Raw genomic sequence first — 17,708 nt, 5'->3', positions numbered from 1 at the left:
CTTCAGTAGTTTTGGTTGTGGCTTGTTGAAGGGTTAGGTGTTTTAATCATCATGGTAACAGTTAAAACCAAAGTAGATTGGGATTTTTATACAAGTAAGTTTTCACGCAGTGGTTGAGTACAAAGTGCCCACGTAATGCTAGACACAATGCTAGTGTATGTTAGTTGTGGGAATCAACTTAATTGGATTTGCCCTGCCGTTTGGCAGCATGACAACTCATGACACATCAGCCCAGTATGCTGCAGAGGTTGCCTGTAGGCTCTGCTTTCAGTGTCCATGAAGATATGGTAGATATTAATGGAAATCTAGATTATCAGAAAAATAACTCATTCCCCTATACCTCTCCCACCCAGCCCTGGTCATTTAAAATACTTGAAAATTCTGGTTTTAGATCTTTTAATATGGATTGTTTAACCATCTCAAAGGTACATGTTTTATAATGCTGTTCTTAATATCGTAGTTCAAATGCCCAGATACCCTAAAGGAATACTAACACAGAGTTTGCAAGTTTGGTATGTCTAGCTCGTTCAAGAATACAGTCAAGAATGCATTCAAGAATACAGAATACATATGTTACTTGAAGACAGACTTCAATGCTAATATTTTAACAAATTGTCTTATTTTCTTACATAAAAATGGAAATGTAATGTGAAGGTGAATATGTAAACATTATTTTCATTCCGTTTATAAAACATCAGCTTTTTTCTAGCTCTAAACTCCCTTTAAATACTTAATTTTTAATTGTGACTCTTACACAATTAACTAGTATAATTTGTATTGGTTGTATGTAACTAAGCATTTTTGCTACTTCCACCTTATAAATTAGACTTATTATTGTGCCAAGGTATTTCTATGTAGTTGTTTTTAAATTTTATACCATAAAGTTATAACATGTTCTAATACATTTTTTGTTTGTTTTTTAATTACACAAGGTTGTGATTCAGGGAAATGATGACATCGCAAACAGAGCAATAGATCTTCTTAAAGAGATCTATACCAATCTTGGCCCAAGGTTACAAGTTAATCAGGTAAAAATAACAAATTATAATGTGATAGAAAAACAGTAGTAAAATTCAGTTCAGTGTTATTTTGATACTTGAAAGCATTGAAATTGGGGGTGGTTTCCTTGATAAAGAGTATACTTCTGAGTCCAGCTGTCAGATGTGGAATTAAGAGTATTTTCTGATACGTATGGGCTGAGCTCTCATAAATCTTTTGCATTCAATTGATCTGGTGTATTTGCTCTTTCTACTCGCAAAACAGCTGATATCATATACTTAAGAAAACCGTCTGTTGAACTTGCAGTTGTGGTACTTGTACCAGTATGGCTGTATCTGTTGAGTGTTGTCACAAGCTAATGTAATATTTTTTGTCTTGTCCCTTATAAAGGATCACAATGTTCTGTATAATTGTCAGGCTGAACTCCAGCAAATCATATTTTCTCCCTACATTAATTTTTGCAGGGAGATGCACTTTAGTGAATAGAGAGAGAAGGTAATGAGTTTTTGAAAGGTCAGGGGAAGTAAACTGTTGGGATTTCTCAAATTTGGGGGTGGAATATTGTCCTTCAGACAATCTCCAGTTGATATCTTGTCAGTTTTATTTCTTAAGACTCTCATGTTCTTAGTTATTTTCAAAAAAAAAATAATATTTTTATAGACTTCCAAACTGCCAGTTTGGTAGATAGATCACAGCTGCAGTAGGTGGTACACTTACAGCCATGCAAGCTACATCTTGCTGTTGTGGCTGGACTCAGTAAGCATGCATAGATCTGTTTTGCAAGTGGTTACATCTGACACTTCCAGGAAGTGTTAGATTTGCTTAACATACGTGCAAGTATTGGGCTTCAGTGTGCTGGTAGTTCCTCTGCTTCTGAGTTACTATCAAGAAAAGTGGCTAGTGGGTTGGGTATCTTGCCATAGAATAAAGACCACCTGGTTCTACCCCCCTGCCATGGGCAGGGACACCTCCCACCAGACCAGGTTGCCCAACGCCCCATCCAGCCTGGCCTCGAGCACTTTCAGGGATGGGGCATTCCTTCTATCTAATCTAAATCTACCCTCTTTCTGTTTAAAGCCATTACCCCTTGTCCTATCACTACACTCCCTGACCAAGAGTCCCTCCTCAGCTTTCCTGTAGGTCCCCTTCAGGTACTGGAAGGATACTATAAGTCTCCCTGGAGCCTTCTCTTCTCTGGACTGAACAACCTCAGCTCCCTCAGCCTGTCTTCGTAGGAGAGGTGCTCCAGACTTTTGATCAACCTCGTGGTCCTCCTGTAGCTATGACTTAATATAGTCCGCAGTGGAAGCATTTTCTTATACCTGGAGACTTCAGACCTTTTACGATGATACTATAGGTTGTATGTCAGTCTAGGTCAGGCACAAGGTGATGCTAGGAATCAGGCAGAAGGAAGAGATGTGCTGCAGCTGCCGCTATACTTACTGTAGCTTGAAGTCCATTTATGCAGAAAAATAGGCTATTTGGAACTAGGTTGCGAGATTTAAACAATAAATAAAAATCTGATGTTCTCTAGCTCTGTGTTCACTCTTAGTGTAAAGAAAGTTAACCTATCCTGGATTGTCAGCTTGGGATTCTTTAATTAAGTCTGAGTTACTGAATAAGAGGAAGTCCAATTTAGAATTCTCTGTGCAAACTTCCACTTTTTCTATTGAAGTGCAGGTTTACGCTCTACAGTTACAGCTACTGATGACTCGTGCAAGGTTTTTGAAGTGCATGCTAAATTAGAGCTCATTTGCTATGCAAGTGTATTCTAACACGGAATAAAACTGTTTTATAGAGCAACTTACCTGTTTTTTATTTCTACCATTTGATTATGAATGTTGTTATTTAGCATTTGTTGTAAATACGCCAATTTTTTAATGTAAATAGGTAGTGATTCATGAAGACTTCATTCAGTCCTGTTTTGATCGTCTCAAAGCCTCCTATGATACATTATGTGTGTTGGATGGAGATAAAGACAGTATTAATTGTGCAAGACAAGAAGCAATACGAATGGTCAGAGTGTTGACTGTTTTAAGAGAGTATATAAATGAATGTGACAGTGATTACCATGAAGAGAGAACTATCCTACCTATGTCAAGGTATGTGTGAAAATGCACCGTTATGATTTTAATTTCTGTTAACTAAAGTATTATTAACATCCTGGATTTCATATTGTGAAGGGTTTCTGTTCATAGATTGTATTTATGGAATTTCAAAATTCTGTTTTCCCTGTATCTGTCTTATCCCTGTATTCTCTGATCTGTAGCTTTAATATTTTTTTTTAAAGGAACAGGCATTCTGCTGTACATGAAAGGGAGAAGAGACCTGAGAATAACCTTGTTTCTGGTCTTTTGCTCTAGAACTGGCACTGTGTACCTTGTGGCTAGGTTGTTTTGGGTATATTTCCTTTTTTCAAATAGTTACTTAAAAGTAATACCATTCTTTACGTTAGCATGGGCAAATCCTCTTTGTTTTTCATAGCCCTTTCATACTAAAAACATGTTGCCAGTGTGTGTCTTATTCCTCAGGAGTAGTTTAGAGATGCTGATCTTACTTGGCAAGCTTAAATTTAGTACTATCTCTAAATGAAATATTCTTTACGTTCCCCATAAAAGGGGGAAGAGGAGAAATGACACTTCAAAGTGCATTTATTTTCTGTATACCTTCACTCTTCTGTTTGTAATGTTAAGCCTTGGGTAAAAACTTCAATTCTAGCTGCTCCTTCTTTAACTCTGTCTTCAGTACAAAGAAAAGGGAAGCACTTAAATCCAATGTTGTGTAGATTTTTTTCATAAAGAACATAATGTATCTCATCAGAGAGGGAAGCAGAAGAGAAGAAAACTATCTGTTGCAGCATTAGTAGCTGCTACATGTGGGGAGAAATTCCCAAAAAGAAATAAGGAATATACTGAGTATATGGATTTATGATGCAGTTAATGTATATTTTTAGTAATGGCTGGGGGTTGCTGCCCCCTTCTTATATTAAATGCACCCTTTGTCAAGAAAACTGAAGAGTTTCTGTTTCTTCATGATGTGGCAGTAATTGTAGTGCTCCTACAGCATTTTTATTGTATATATTAATTGCAAGTGCATCTTGTTTATGTGGGCACTTAGTTATTTGGACTTTTTCACAGGTGTTGTTAGCAAGAAGCTAAGGACTTTTTGCCTTGTTTTGTTGTATGGGATTAATTTGTTGGGGTTATCTAGACACACCTTTCCTAGTAGGTGCCCTGCCAATGTGCAAAGTGTAGTCACTGCTAGTGTGAAAATGTTTCTTCCTTTTTTTTTTTTTACTTTGTTTTAATTTTCAATAGCATTGGGATTTTAAAAGTGGAATTCTAATATAAAACTTTTAGCAACTTTTGACAGAAGGCATTGGTGACCTGATGGCTTTTTCTCATCATGGTATATGTTAAAACTGTGTTATGTTACTAAAAGAGCAAAACATAGTTGCCAGTTTGATTGAGCCTTATTTCCTTTTGATCAGAAAATTACAAGCAAGAGAAATGACCTAAAACTTTATAAAAGACTTCTTACAGTTCTGTTAGTGTTTATAACCTGACTGTAAAGTTGACTGTTTTAATGCAGTTGTGCAGCTCTTGAAACTTACCGTGTATGTTTAGTTTGCATGATTGCTGGTGCCTTCACAAAATAATCTTATGCTGGAGTATACCACCATATGTAAAGATTTGATGAAATACAAAATAACAGCAGGAAAAATTAACATATTTCATGAGGGCAAAAGAAACTTTATCTGGTTTGTTTATTTTCAGAGCTTTCCGTGGTAAACATATCACACTGGTAGTTCGTTTTCCAAATCAAGGCCGACAGGTAGAAGATTTGGATATTTGGTCTCACACAAATGACACAATTGGCCAAGTACGACGTTGTATTCTCAATCGTATTAAAGCCAACAGTGCACACACAAAAGTAGAACTGTTCATTGGTGGTGAGCTGGTGGATCCTGCAGATGATAGAAAATTAATTGGCCAATTGAATCTCAAAGATAAAACGGTAAGTGTTGCACGTTGATTATTTATTTTGCTTGTCTTTTGTAAGTACTTAAAAATACCATTAATGGAGATCACTTATTCTTTTGAAGCAGTTCCCTTCCTCCTTGTAATGTGCCACTAACATTCTATCAGATGTTTATTTAGTAAAGAATCTTCATTTTTGTGTAATCTTAATAAAACTGTGATTATGTTTTGCAGCTAATTACAGCTAAGCTCACACAGATAAATTCTAATATGCCTTCAAGTCCTGATAGTTCTTCTGACTCTTCAACTGGTTCTCCGGGCAACCATGGCAATCACTACAGTGATGGTCCAAACCCAGAGGTTGAAAGCTGTTTGCCTGGAGTGGTAAGCATGTACTGAAATGATAGTTCAGAAACATTTCTCCTATACTTTGTCTTTAACCAATTATTTTTGTGTGTTTTCCTGTTTGTTTTTAATTTGCTTGTTTCAAGATCATGTCACTGCATCCTCGATACATTTCTTTCCTTTGGCAAGTTGCAGACTTGGGCAGTAGCCTAAATATGCCACCTCTTAGAGATGGAGCACGTGTTCTTATGAAGCTCATGCCACCAGGTAAAACTGAATTTCATCCTGTTTTGTCTTGGTGACTACATTTCTCACTTGTTACATAAAAATGTAATCAGGGAAACGTTTTCTGCTTCCTGCTAATTTATTGGTATTGTAATTCATGACTGTTATACTAATTAGGGTTGTAAATGTACTTGCCAAATCAGTTATTTTTTGCCTGTCATATAAATGTACATAGTTTGTAATTGATGCTGGGGTTCAGTCCCACAGTGCAGTTCAGTGCAGTGAAAATAAAGAGAAGCGTATTTTGAAGTGATTTTGTGGCACTATTTTAGCAGGATCATGTTTGTACTGACAGAAATAAACAATGCACAACACTTTATAGTCTGATGTCTGTCAGTCACATTGGTAATTGTGAATGGTATTGGGTTGTTCTGAAGTAGCTGTATTACAAAATGTTTATACATTGTGTTTTTATTGCAGATAACACTACGGTTGAGAAACTAAGAGCTATTTGTTTAGATCATGCAAAACTTGGGGAAAGCAGCCTTAGTCCATCCCTTGACTCTCTATTCTTTGGTCCTTCTGCCTCACAAGTGCTATATCTAACAGAGGTTTGTGATGCTTTGCCTTTTCTTTGAAAAATACAAATCTTCAACTCTTTTTTTTTTTTTTAGTCTTTTCTGTAACGTTGTGGAAACCTAAGATCATACACTGTTTAGTAATGAGCAATACCTAATAGTTTACTGGAGTAAACTGGTGCATGGCCAGTACTGTCAAAGCATTGTTTAAGAAGTACATCAGCATAGTCTCATGTTTTAATCATCCATATTCGAGCTAGTGCTCCTCTGTTAACTCTTCGTGTTTCGTTCTACAGGTAGTTTATGCCTTGTTAATGCCTGCCAGTGCACCTCTGGGAGAAGATGCCAGTGACTTCCAATACAACTTCTTAAAAAGTGGTGGTTTGCCTCTTGTATTGAGCATGCTGACTAGAAATAACTTCCTGCCAAATGCAGATATGGAAACTCGGAGGGGTGCTTACCTTAATGCTCTAAAAATAGCCAAGTTACTGCTAACAGCAATTGGATATGGCCACGTTCGAGCTGTGGCAGAAGCTTGTCAGCCGGTTGTGGAAGGCACAAGTACAGTTTCACCGGTAATATAAATCTTCCTTGATGCAAATAGCAGCGCACTGTGAATTTATATTTTCTGACATGACATCTGTCTGTACTCTCCGTTGACAGTCTCTTAAAGCAAGTTGCATGTCAAGAACTCAGAGTGCTTTCAGATAAAGTTGTGTGAGAAACCTAAAAAGTAGAGAACAAATCCTGTTTCTTTCTGACTGTAGAAAGTCAGGTGTGAGTTTCACCTGGCTTTATATGTGCTTTTCAGAAGTTTGCATGGTTGTCAGTACAGGTAACTTCCAGTTTTGAGGTACATCTATCCCATAGATGTGAACTCAGATTCTTTTGGTCTGCTGAGTCTTTAGAAGGGCTTGTGGCTTCCTTTTCAGATCATCTCCATTACATGTCTAAAGTAATAGATTTTGTGCTTGTTCAACATGTTAGTTTTTCTACATCCGAACAAATATGGTGTAGGTCAATATTTTATTTCTGTCCTCTAATAGTAGGCCCCTGGCATAGAGCCCAAAGCTTAAAATTTGCTGCAGTCCTTCTTGGACAGTTGCTTTCGTGTGTTCCACCTTTCTTTTTTCTTTGAAGTTCTTTCCCAAGTAGTTGCTTCCAAGCAACTGTTCCTTCCAAGATCTTACCTACTATTACCAAACCCTTCCGAGTAACTTTGTTTTCATATCTTCTTTTTTTTTTCCCAATGTAAAAATAAAATACTTTCTTACAGGTAAACCAAGCTACGCATGACCAGGCAGTGGTGCTACAAAACGCCCTACAAAACATTCCTAACCCAACTTCAGAATGCATGCTAAGAAATGTAGCAATACGTCTTGCACAGCAAATATCTGATGAGGTTAGTAAATTCCTTTGTGTATCTTTTTTTTTTCCAGGAGTATCATTTTTTTTTTTAAGTATTATTAAATTTATAACTTCGTAACAAAGGGAATTTCCTCCTTCAATGTCATCAAATGTTTTAAGTAATGTTTGTATATGGTTAATAAGCTGTTAACTAATTAAAAGTATTTCATGAATTGTTTCCATATAGAATTATGAAATTCCGAGTCTAATAGCATGAAGAGACTTAAGTGAGCTAGGTCTCACACAAGCTCTTTAATGGGTTGTGAATAATTATTGAACTTATATCAGAAATTTGGAAACTCAATGTAATAGATTTAGAGAAGCTAGTGGCGTTGAGGTTTGTTTGTTTTCAAAAATGTTTTTGTATTGTTCTTTTCTTGGTTTTCTTTTATGTTTTGGGTTCTAAGTAATACACTCTTCTTGAAAAGAAACACTGAAAACGGGAGGAAATTTTAAATATTGAGCATGATTTTAAATAGTAGAATGTAAGTCTAAAATCCTTACTAGTGTATCTTTATATATTGAAACCACTTTAATGATGGAAGTGGAAAAATGAATTGTGGAGATGGGCAAGGTTAAACAGTGTGCTTTGCAAATACAGTGCTATGGTACTATATGGTGTGACCAACCACATTTGGAATTGGTATTGAGTCATGTTAGTGAAAACATTAGTTAATTCTGCTGAATTCTGAAGGTGAAGCTAAAATCAGATTTTCTGTAGCTTACTCTGTCAACTTGAATTGAGATCTCTCTGTTTCCAGTGTAGAAGCACTGAATGTTATTGTTCGATACTGTACAGAATCTCTGCAAAGCTATCTCCAGAACATTTCTGAGATACCTAAATAAAAGCAGTCATATTATCATCTTAATGCTGAAAAGTAGACAACAACTCGTTTATGAACAAAGAGAATTGTCTGAAGAAAGAACAATGTACTAAACTGCAAGTCTGAATCATCTGTCTTCCATTAGTGGTGGTGTTGCACCTATAGGTGATTTTATATGTAAAATCAGCCAGTTAAACTCTGATTTAATTAAATTTCTTCCATAGAAGAAGATTCTTTTGAGATGAGGTATGAATAAATAGTCCTTCATTTAAAATGGTCCATTTTGGAGGACTTCTAATAAATACATAATTAAATTTTTTTCTTTCAACAGGTCCATCAAAGCAGCAAAACCTGAACATCTTTTAGAAGTGGCTAATCAGTGTTGCTGTTTTTGTCTCTTTTCTGAAATTATTAAAACCACTTTAGATCTAGATTTCACATATGTTCTAGTTTGTTCTTTGAACAATTTTTTTCTTTTGCTTTTTTGATGGTCAAAGACTCTTCCCTCCTGACCTCACAATCAAAAAAAACAGAAATGTAAAAAAAAAAAAAAAAAAAATTGCCATGGTTTCTGTAGGCCAGGCAGAGGACTACAGCAGAGAGAGAAATCTCTCACCTTTTTAAAAAAGGTTTTGGTGGTTCGTGATTTTAAAACTATGATGATATTAAATTTGAAAATATTCTTTCTTTGACAAATTTTTCTTGTAATGCTGCTACTGTAAGATTTCTTTGCTTGTGACAAAGGTGAAATACCTATTTTCTTCTAGCTACTGTTAATGTTTAAAAGCAAGAATGCACACTGTTCAGGTCTTCTGATGAGGTTGGCTTATTTGTTAAGCTTCTAGAGTCTCATTATTAAATGTGACCATTAGAAAAATGAAATTTGAAATTTTTGAGAACTGCCTACCCTTTGTTTTTAAAGATTGTCCAATCTTTTGACAGTCCTACTTTCAATATGGACTTGAGTCAATGCAAACTGTAAATAATGGCAGTAGTGTTTTGGCATTAATTTTGGTGTTGAAATGTGCCGTGGCTTAAGTACATCAGCAGAAACTACTGGATGTTAACTCAGACCACATCCGAAATACCAGAGTAGTTTTACATTCATAAAATGTGTGATCTGTGTTCTTACTCATTTTAAACCCTGTATAATTTGAATTCAGAAGAATCACTTTATATATTAATGAGGCACGTGATAGGCTTTAGTTTGTCTACCTGTCAGCTAGTGTGGTAATTAATATCACAGCAAGGGCCGAATCCTAAAATAACTTAAACTTGTTACATTACTTTACAGGCCTGCTGCCTTCCAGATGCATGCTTGTTTTTGTTTTCAACTCAAGGAATTTTTAGCACTGAAGTAAAAAAGCAACAAATGAAATGTGTTCCAGTCATCGCTCAAGTAGCCAATAGCCTATTCTCAGAATCTAGACTTAAATTGGTAGCTTCTGCTAGTTAGTTATTTATCAAAAATATTCATTTGTAGCATTATGATTTAACATTGTGATACATCTAAAATATGTGCTACATTATACCAACAAAAAAATAAAATATTAACTAAGTGAAGTACAAATGCTTTTCTAGGTACAAAATCTTTTTTCATATTTAAGGAAAAATCAGAATGTTATAAAAATTTTAATTTTAAACTTTCTATAAAGTTCATTATTTAGAGAAAGTAGAATCCATGGTAACATCTGTAACTGCTTTTTTATGTTACTTACGTTTTTGTTTACTTTGGCTTATTTCTGTTTTTGTGTGTGTGTGGTTTTTTTCAGGCTTCAAAATACATACCTGATATCTGTGTTATTAGAGCAGTACAAAAAATTGTCTGGGCGTCAGGTTGTGGGTCAGTTCAGCTGGTGTTCAGCTCTAATGAGGAAATCAGTAAAATTTATGAAAAGGTAAGAAACTCTTTTCATTGTGGCTTGATTATAGTGACAGCTCAAAAATGCATCTGTTCTGTAAATTGCTGTGACATGTTTCCAGTACACTTATGTTCCATACCTATATAAGCAACACTAATTTTTCTAGTCTTCAAATTTAAAAGGTCTGTTGTACAAAAGTTGATTTAAAGAATATATGCAGTCTGTAACAAGAACTAATTCATCTGAAATTGACACTGAAGCACTGGTAAAACTATGTAAATGCTAATTACATAATTTTTTTCATTTCATTATGTAGGTAGGTAAACCATGGTTTCACACATGGTTTACATAAATAGTTTGGAGTAGGGATGTTTCGTGACGTTATCACATGTTGTGTTTAACCAGTGTTGCTTATAGTTATGAGAAATATTAAACTATTTTGAGAGTAATTTAATTTTTTGTTGCTGTTCTCTGAACATCTTGTTTGTCTTACAAAATCAAATTTACTACTCATTAATACTTTCCTGAGAGTAAAAAGGAAAGGAATGTGTAGGGGGATCTAATTTTTGGCATTACGAGTGGTTGTGTTTAGATGATCTGTTAGAGTACTTGAGCAAAATGCAACACCTTTCAATTTAGCTTATGTAGGGGTATGATGGCATTTGCTTCTGTTGTTACTAGAATGACCATGAAACAAGTTGCCCTCCACACACACTTTTTATTTTGAGGTGATAACTTGCATTTAAAATGTGGTTTGATTAGTATGACAGTCCAGACGTGCTCTTACATCTGTACATTTGATGTGTATATTAAGAGCAGTAGAGTAGCAGAGAAAATATACCTGAGCAAAAGTAAATAAAATCACGTACACACTTCTTATCCTCCCAACATGCTGACTTATATTACAACTCTTGGTACAGCTGAGAGTATATGTTATGTTGTAGATTATTTAAATATGGTAAAGTTTATTTCCTACTTGGGTCAGTGATCAAGTTGCTTGAGGATAATGCAGAAGGATATTGTCTTATTAAGGCTTAATAATACTCTGGTAAGTCATGACTGCTCCTCCTTCACTGACTAACGCTATGTTGTAGCAGTTGCTTCTGTTGTTAACATTTTGGACATTCTTGTGTCAGATGTGCCTTATTTACTGTGTGATCTTAGAATCAGGTGATGAGGCATTAGAGAAACAGATTAGGTTTCCCTTCATTTCAGTATCTTGCTTTTTTTTTTACATTTTTTTTGTGTGAAAAATTTACAGTTAAATTTTTTAAAAATATTTTCCAGCAACTGAAGTCTTAAATGAAATTTATCTGTGCATAGGTCTCAGGAAAGGCTTTTTCGAGTTTCATAATACCATTGTTACTGGTTATACTTCAAAGGGTTTTTTTGTTATTGGTTTGTGTTGTGTTTTTTTTTTCAATTCTTGATGCTTATATGGACATTTGTAGTAAAAGGCAGGTGCATTTGGTTTATGCTAAGCAAAGCGGAAATAAAAATTGAAGGGGAAAATTGGAAAAAAAAAGAGATTGCAGAAGTAATAAGTAGCTGGATTAGAGTACTTTTAGTTAACTTTTTCTCTCAATGTTATTTTATCACAGAAATAGATGAACATGATGCAGGAAAAGACACATTAATCTAATACATTGCATTTGCTTACAGAGCAGGAAAAATAACTGCTACAGTAGTTTTATAAAGACTGAATATTTAAGTGACTGGTGGACACTGGCTTATACTGAGAGCAAGCGATTTAAGATAAATGCTTTCTGTTTCTTAAGTCAACCACTGAACTAGATTTTTTTATTTATTTTTTTAACCCTTAAATCGTAAGAGCACTTTAAGTCTGTGGGGGAGAGATTTATCATTAAATGCTAGATAAAGAAAAAAAGTGGGCTGAACTTTGTGGAATTGTGAATAAGCAGCACTTCAGACTGGTTATGTTAACTATAACTTCTGAAGAATGTTCTTGAGCAATTTAAGAGTATTCTGAACTTCACTGGTGAATTCAGTTCAACTGAATTTCAAGTCAAGATAAATTATTTTGAGAGCATAGATTTTACAGAATTTATTCTGACTACTGCCTCAGAAAATACGGAATGGCAGTCCTCTTATTAGTGGATTGAGAAGACTGCATGCAACTTTTTGTCTGTCAGACTGCCATTTCATTATTAGCTTAGAGAAGGCCCATAACTTTCTGAAGTACTACTCCAAGTATGCTGTTTATACAGACCAGTCAGCTCCTGTTGTCAGAATATAGAGGAGCAGTTTGAGTACAAAATTCACTTTACCTTGCTACTAGATCTGCACCCATGCAGAAATAACTTTTTCTAAACAAGGCATCAGTGTTAAGCAGGCACAGTTCTGAACTTGTTGAAGCATTCTGCTTTTACCTTTGTGTCTTGAGACATCTCAGAATTGCTATATCCTCCCACTGTAGTGGTAGGGACCTTACTGATATTTTAATTGCACAACTAAAACCAGTGTTTCTGGCTGGTCTGAGACATACTTGTCTTCTGCTGCTACTGTTTATGTTTAGTCCTGTCTTTTGTATTGTTATCCTTTCTTTCTGCCTACTTAATCCTTCAATGTATAAAACATACACTTACTTTCTTCCTCTGGTTAATGTTGCTAACCTGTAGGCATGATTACCGATGAATCAAGATGGAAACCTACTCAGGTTTATTTTCTTCAGAATTTCTTCAAGCTAATTCATTTTGACTTAGATGGAGAAGGGGGCTTGCTTCTATTTGTAAAGCAGTTATTTTCATTAATAGCCCCCAAATCAACTCATTTAAGTGTTTAATTGAAAGATTAACCTATGCACAGAAGCCATGTTATGTTATGAAACAGCTGAACCAAATTTCAATTTCATCAAAATAGTGACGAGCTGAATTAATGCTAGCAGTGCTAAGAAGCTGTTGGTCAAGTTAATTGTGAGATTCAGAGCTTTGTAAAACTGAACTTCTTGATGACTTACACAGCACTACAGCTTTTCTCTGTTTTAGTAGTAACTGTTTTCAAAGCTTTAAACTCCAGGATTCTAAGTAGTGCAGAAAAACATCTTATTAAATAATTAATTGCTGCAACTTCTGCCTACAAACTTTCTATTTAACTTCTGACTTAAGTTTGTGCTTTCAATCCTCCTTTAAGAATCTCAGTACTGGAAGTTCAAGACATCCTGAATAGTGCTTTGAATCACATCTGAGTAAAGTGCATAAAATATATGGCATTAATAATCCCTTAGTAAACAAGTTCATGGTTTGGGTTTGTATTTAGTATGTACACCTGGAAGCTGGTTGGATTTCTCCAGATTTTTTTCCATCCTACGTTGTGCTCTCTTGTTTATTTTCACAGACAAATGCAGGAAACGAACCAGACATGGAAGATGAACAAGTTTGCTGTGAAGCATTGGAGGTGATGACCCTGTGTTTTGCTTTGATTCCAACAGCACTGGATGCACTCAGTAAAGAAAAGGCATGGCAGACGTTTATCATTGATTTACTATTGCATTGTCACAGCAAGTAAGTTTTGTTGGTCTTTTTTGATCACAAGTATTATTTTCCAATTCAGAATGAATAGGTAGCCTAAACACAGAGAAGTGACTTACTTTAATAATTTTTTCTACTTTACTGTTTAACAATATAAATCTGTAACTTTGATACCTATCACAAGATGATAGTGTCCAAACGAGGGCAACAAAGGGCTGGAAAGCATGTCCTGTGAGGAGAGGCTGAGGACGCTTGGTTTGTCTAGTCTGGAGGAAAGGAGGCTGAGAAGTGACCTTGTTGCTCTCTGCAACTTTCTGAGGAGGGGAAAAGGAGAGGGAGGTGCTGGTCTCTTCTCACTGGTAGCCGATGACAGGATGCTCAGGAACGGCACGAAACTGCATCAAGGGAGGTTCAAAGTGGACATTGGGTTAAAATTCTTTACTGTGAGGTTGGTCAAACACTGGAACAGGCTTCCTAGAGAGGTGGTTGATGCCCTAAACCTGTCGGTGTTCAAGAGACATTTAAATAAGGACCTTAATTCTAAGTTTTAACTTTGGGTTAGCCCTGAAGTGGTCAGGCAGTTGGACTCTGTGATCTTTGTAGGTCCCTTCAAACTGAACTGTTCTCTTTTATCAGTCCTATCTTCCATGTACTCTTAAGGAGAATATTGTCAAGCCTGACAATGTTCTGCTGGTAGCTTTTGAATAATTAATTTATATTTTGAATAAAATATTATGTGCTTTACATTTTTTCAGAAATCGTGAACACTCACTACATCAGAACACTGAAGTGACTTAGATTCAGTAGAACTTTTCAATAAATACTTTCTTTCCGTTATGTACAGACAAGATACAGTCCTGGCAGTTTGAGGAGGTGGAGAAAGTTTAAATTTAATCCTTTGTCTTTCTTGCATCAGAGTGGTAACACTTGTGACTCATCACATGACTTGCAAACATTTATATAAAGCTGTCACATTGGAGCTGTCATGTGGCACAGTGGCAGCATCTTTGTGGAACTAGTCAAGTTGTAGCTCTCTAAGCCTCTCAATATGTTTTACGTGGAGTCAGATTGTGGTACTCATAGGTGACTGGCGTCAGAATTTGGGTACATGTAGGTGAAACTGTGGAGTGTTACAGTGAAAATCCCACAAGCTTTATTAGCACATTTTATTACAGCCTGTGATACAGGATGTTGCATTTTTGTCTGAGAAGTTTTATGAAAACATTGGCTCAGCAGTCAGATCCCATAAAGAGTTACCAATCATTAAGAACAAAACCGACCCCCACCATCCCATGGTCCTTCTGCAACTCAGAGCAATGCAGTAGAACTTGCAAAGATCAGAGAATGGTGACAAGGAAGATCAAAGCTCTGAAATAACTTCCATCTGAGGAACAGCTGAATAGCTTGGGGCACTTTGTATTGGAGAAAAGATAAATGGTGGGAGGAAAATACCACAGAGACCTTTAAAGTCAGAAGTAGCAAAGAGAATAAATAGGAATAAATAGGGAACAGTGTTTCTTTCCCTTTCATAGTTGTAAAAATTTCTTGAGCGTAACATTTAAGCCATGTAAACCTTCAGAAATGGTTTGAGGGGTTCTTTCATGAATTTGCCCAGTGGGGGCTATAAAATACTACTTTTGGTATTCTTGCTGAACCACAAGCTGCTAGAAGCTGAGAGAACGTTCTGGGGAAGTATTACTGCTTGCTTTCCGAAGTGTATACCAGAGACAGCGTCTTAGCCTAGGTGCTTCTTTGCTCTGACCTCATGGTCATTCTTGCATGTCTCTGAAGCACAGTTAACCATCCATAGGAGAACTCTGGAAGAAATAGAATACTTCTGTGCGCTTTCCATAGTCACCCTAAGGGCTGAAAGCAATGACAGCCACACCAAAAAGACATTAAAATGTAGTTTCTTACATGTTGAGATACTTTCATAGAGCATAACATTGATTTTTTTCTCTCTTCCCACCCAAGCAGAGTTATGTTTCTAGGTTTTACAAGACATGATACTAAGGCGATCTTAAAATTTTGAATTTTTAAAACTTACAATAGGTTTTATCTTTTTTTCTTTAAGTTTATCCCTTCCCCACTGCAATATAACTGGTTAGATTAAGTTCTAAGAAGGAAAGTTTATTTTAATGTCAGCCATTTGAATTTTCAGGGGTCCTCTTTTCTTTAATCTTCTGATGATAAATTTTGATCTCATTATAGATGCTTAGCATACTGCTGTAGTAAAAGGTAAAAGTGTTTTTACGAGGATTGTTTTGTTTTGTCTTTTAGGCACATCTTATGCTTGATTAGAAAGAAATGTAAGGCAACATTTATTTAGGGTTGCAAACTGCTTGATGAGCTATCCAATATTTGCTGGTAGATGCGCAGGTTTGGTGGTTAGTTGGTGATAGTTTCTTTTACTTTGAAATATTTGATTTGTGGATCAGATTTTGTAATAGTAACTCATGTCTGAAATATTACTTGGAGAAACAAAGTGAATAGCCAATGAATAATTGAGGTATTCTTTTTTTCTTTTCTTACATGCAGTTTTAGGAAAATGGCATTAAGCAGTGTGACAGATGAGCACACTTTTTTTTGGACTGTTCTTTTTGGATAGAGAGATTGTATTCAGTGTTTTTTATTAAATGATTTTCAGAACTGTTCGTCAGATGGCACAGGAGCAATTCTTTTTAATGGCTACCAGGTGTTGCATGGGACAGAGACCTCTCCTTTTCTTCATTACCCTGCTGTTTACTGTTCTAGGGGTAAGTTGCCAGAGGTAAAGGCTTAAGTACAATGTGATTCTCTGTAAAAGTAGTAAGACAAAATATGTGCAAAAGAATGTAAATTGCTATGAATGTAAATTGCTGTTAACAAGTCATTAAAATATAAATTCCTTTTGACCTGTAGATAAGCAGCAAAGTGAGTTTCAGTTTGATGGGGGAGTGTGTATTCATTTTCTGATAAGAATTTCAACAATAAACTTTATATATTTTTATATATATATATATATATATATTCAGTCTTCAGTGAATGTTAACCTTCAAGTAAAAATCATTAGCAGATTAGATACGTACAGATACTGCCTTATTTTACTGGGTCTGGTAGGGCTTTTAAATTGTGCATGCTTGTGGCACTCTTCAACATTTGATCATTTCCCTGTTTCTTCCCAGTGAAGTATAGAAGGTGGTGCTAAACAGTCCAGAAACAAATTATTAGCAGCTAAACACAATTGTAAACTCCTAAAAGGTTAAAAATTCTCTTGTTTTTCTTTCATATTTACTGCCAGTTTTACAGAAAACGTTAGTGTTGCACTATAAACGGAAACGTATGAATTATAAATCATTCATTTTTGGTTTACGTAGAGTACTGCAAGAGAAAGAGCTAAGCATTCTGGAGACTACTTCACTCTCTTAAGACATCTTCTGAACTATGCTTACAACAGTAATATTAATGTACCTAATGCTGAAGTTCTTCTCAATAATGAAATTGACTGGCTGAAAAGGATTAGGGTAAGTTTTAGGATCAATTTGTGTCTAATAATCAGCTTTTTTATGTTTTGCTGTGAAGTATAGTTTTACGCTTTGCTTAGATGTATGCTATTTTACAGTATCTTAACTTTCTCTTAAATGGCAGGATGAAGTAAAAAGAACAGGGGAAACAGGTGTCGAAGAAACTATCTTAGAGGGTCACCTTGGAGTAACAAAAGAGTTGCTAGCATTCCAGACACCTGAGAAGAAATACCATATTGGTTGTGAAAAAGGAGGTGCTAATCTCATTAAAGTAAGCTTTCTGACGTGTAGTTTCTTGATTGTTACTTCTAAATCAATAAGAGAAGCTTTGTTTCTTGTGGTCTATAAACACAAAAGGTCCCAATTTAACTGTTTGATGAGGGCTTCTTATTGGAGTTCAGTGTTTTCTTTAAAATATATATATATATTTCATTTGTAGGAGTACTTGAGATTCTCATTCTTCAGAATCACCGTGTGAGATGTTCCAAGACTCAGCA

General features: G+C 35.5%; 1 protein-coding gene across 4 annotated transcripts in view; it reads left to right on the top strand.

Annotated features, from left to right (window-relative positions):
- Positions 1-17,708, top strand: part of USP9X (ubiquitin specific peptidase 9 X-linked) — a 101,882-nt gene that overhangs the window by 59,217 nt on the left and 24,957 nt on the right. For 2 of the 4 annotated variants that reach the window (XM_080575479.1, XM_080575477.1), the window contains exons 17-29: positions 933-1,028; positions 2,890-3,101; positions 4,776-5,016; positions 5,214-5,363; positions 5,471-5,591; positions 6,030-6,160; positions 6,424-6,702; positions 7,404-7,529; positions 10,131-10,256; positions 13,575-13,741; positions 16,356-16,464; positions 17,065-17,211; positions 17,336-17,482. In XM_080575479.1, the coding sequence (XP_080431605.1) occupies positions 933-1,028; positions 2,890-3,101; positions 4,776-5,016; positions 5,214-5,363; positions 5,471-5,591; positions 6,030-6,160; positions 6,424-6,702; positions 7,404-7,529; positions 10,131-10,256; positions 13,575-13,741; positions 16,356-16,464; positions 17,065-17,211; positions 17,336-17,482 (2,052 nt within the window). Of the gene's footprint in view, positions 1-932; positions 1,029-2,889; positions 3,102-4,775; positions 5,017-5,213; positions 5,364-5,470; positions 5,592-6,029; positions 6,165-6,423; positions 6,703-7,403; positions 7,530-10,130; positions 10,257-13,574; positions 13,742-16,355; positions 16,465-17,064; positions 17,212-17,335; positions 17,483-17,708 lie in introns of all 4 variants that reach the window. The other 2 variants (XM_080575480.1, XM_080575478.1) reach the window with 1 other exon arrangement.

The sequence above is a fragment of the Anser brachyrhynchus genome, assembly GCF_964034855.1.
Source record: "Anser brachyrhynchus genome assembly, chromosome: 1".
NCBI classification, from domain to species: domain Eukaryota; kingdom Metazoa; phylum Chordata; class Aves; order Anseriformes; family Anatidae; genus Anser; species Anser brachyrhynchus.
This window is presented reverse-complemented; position numbering and strand designations above follow the sequence as displayed.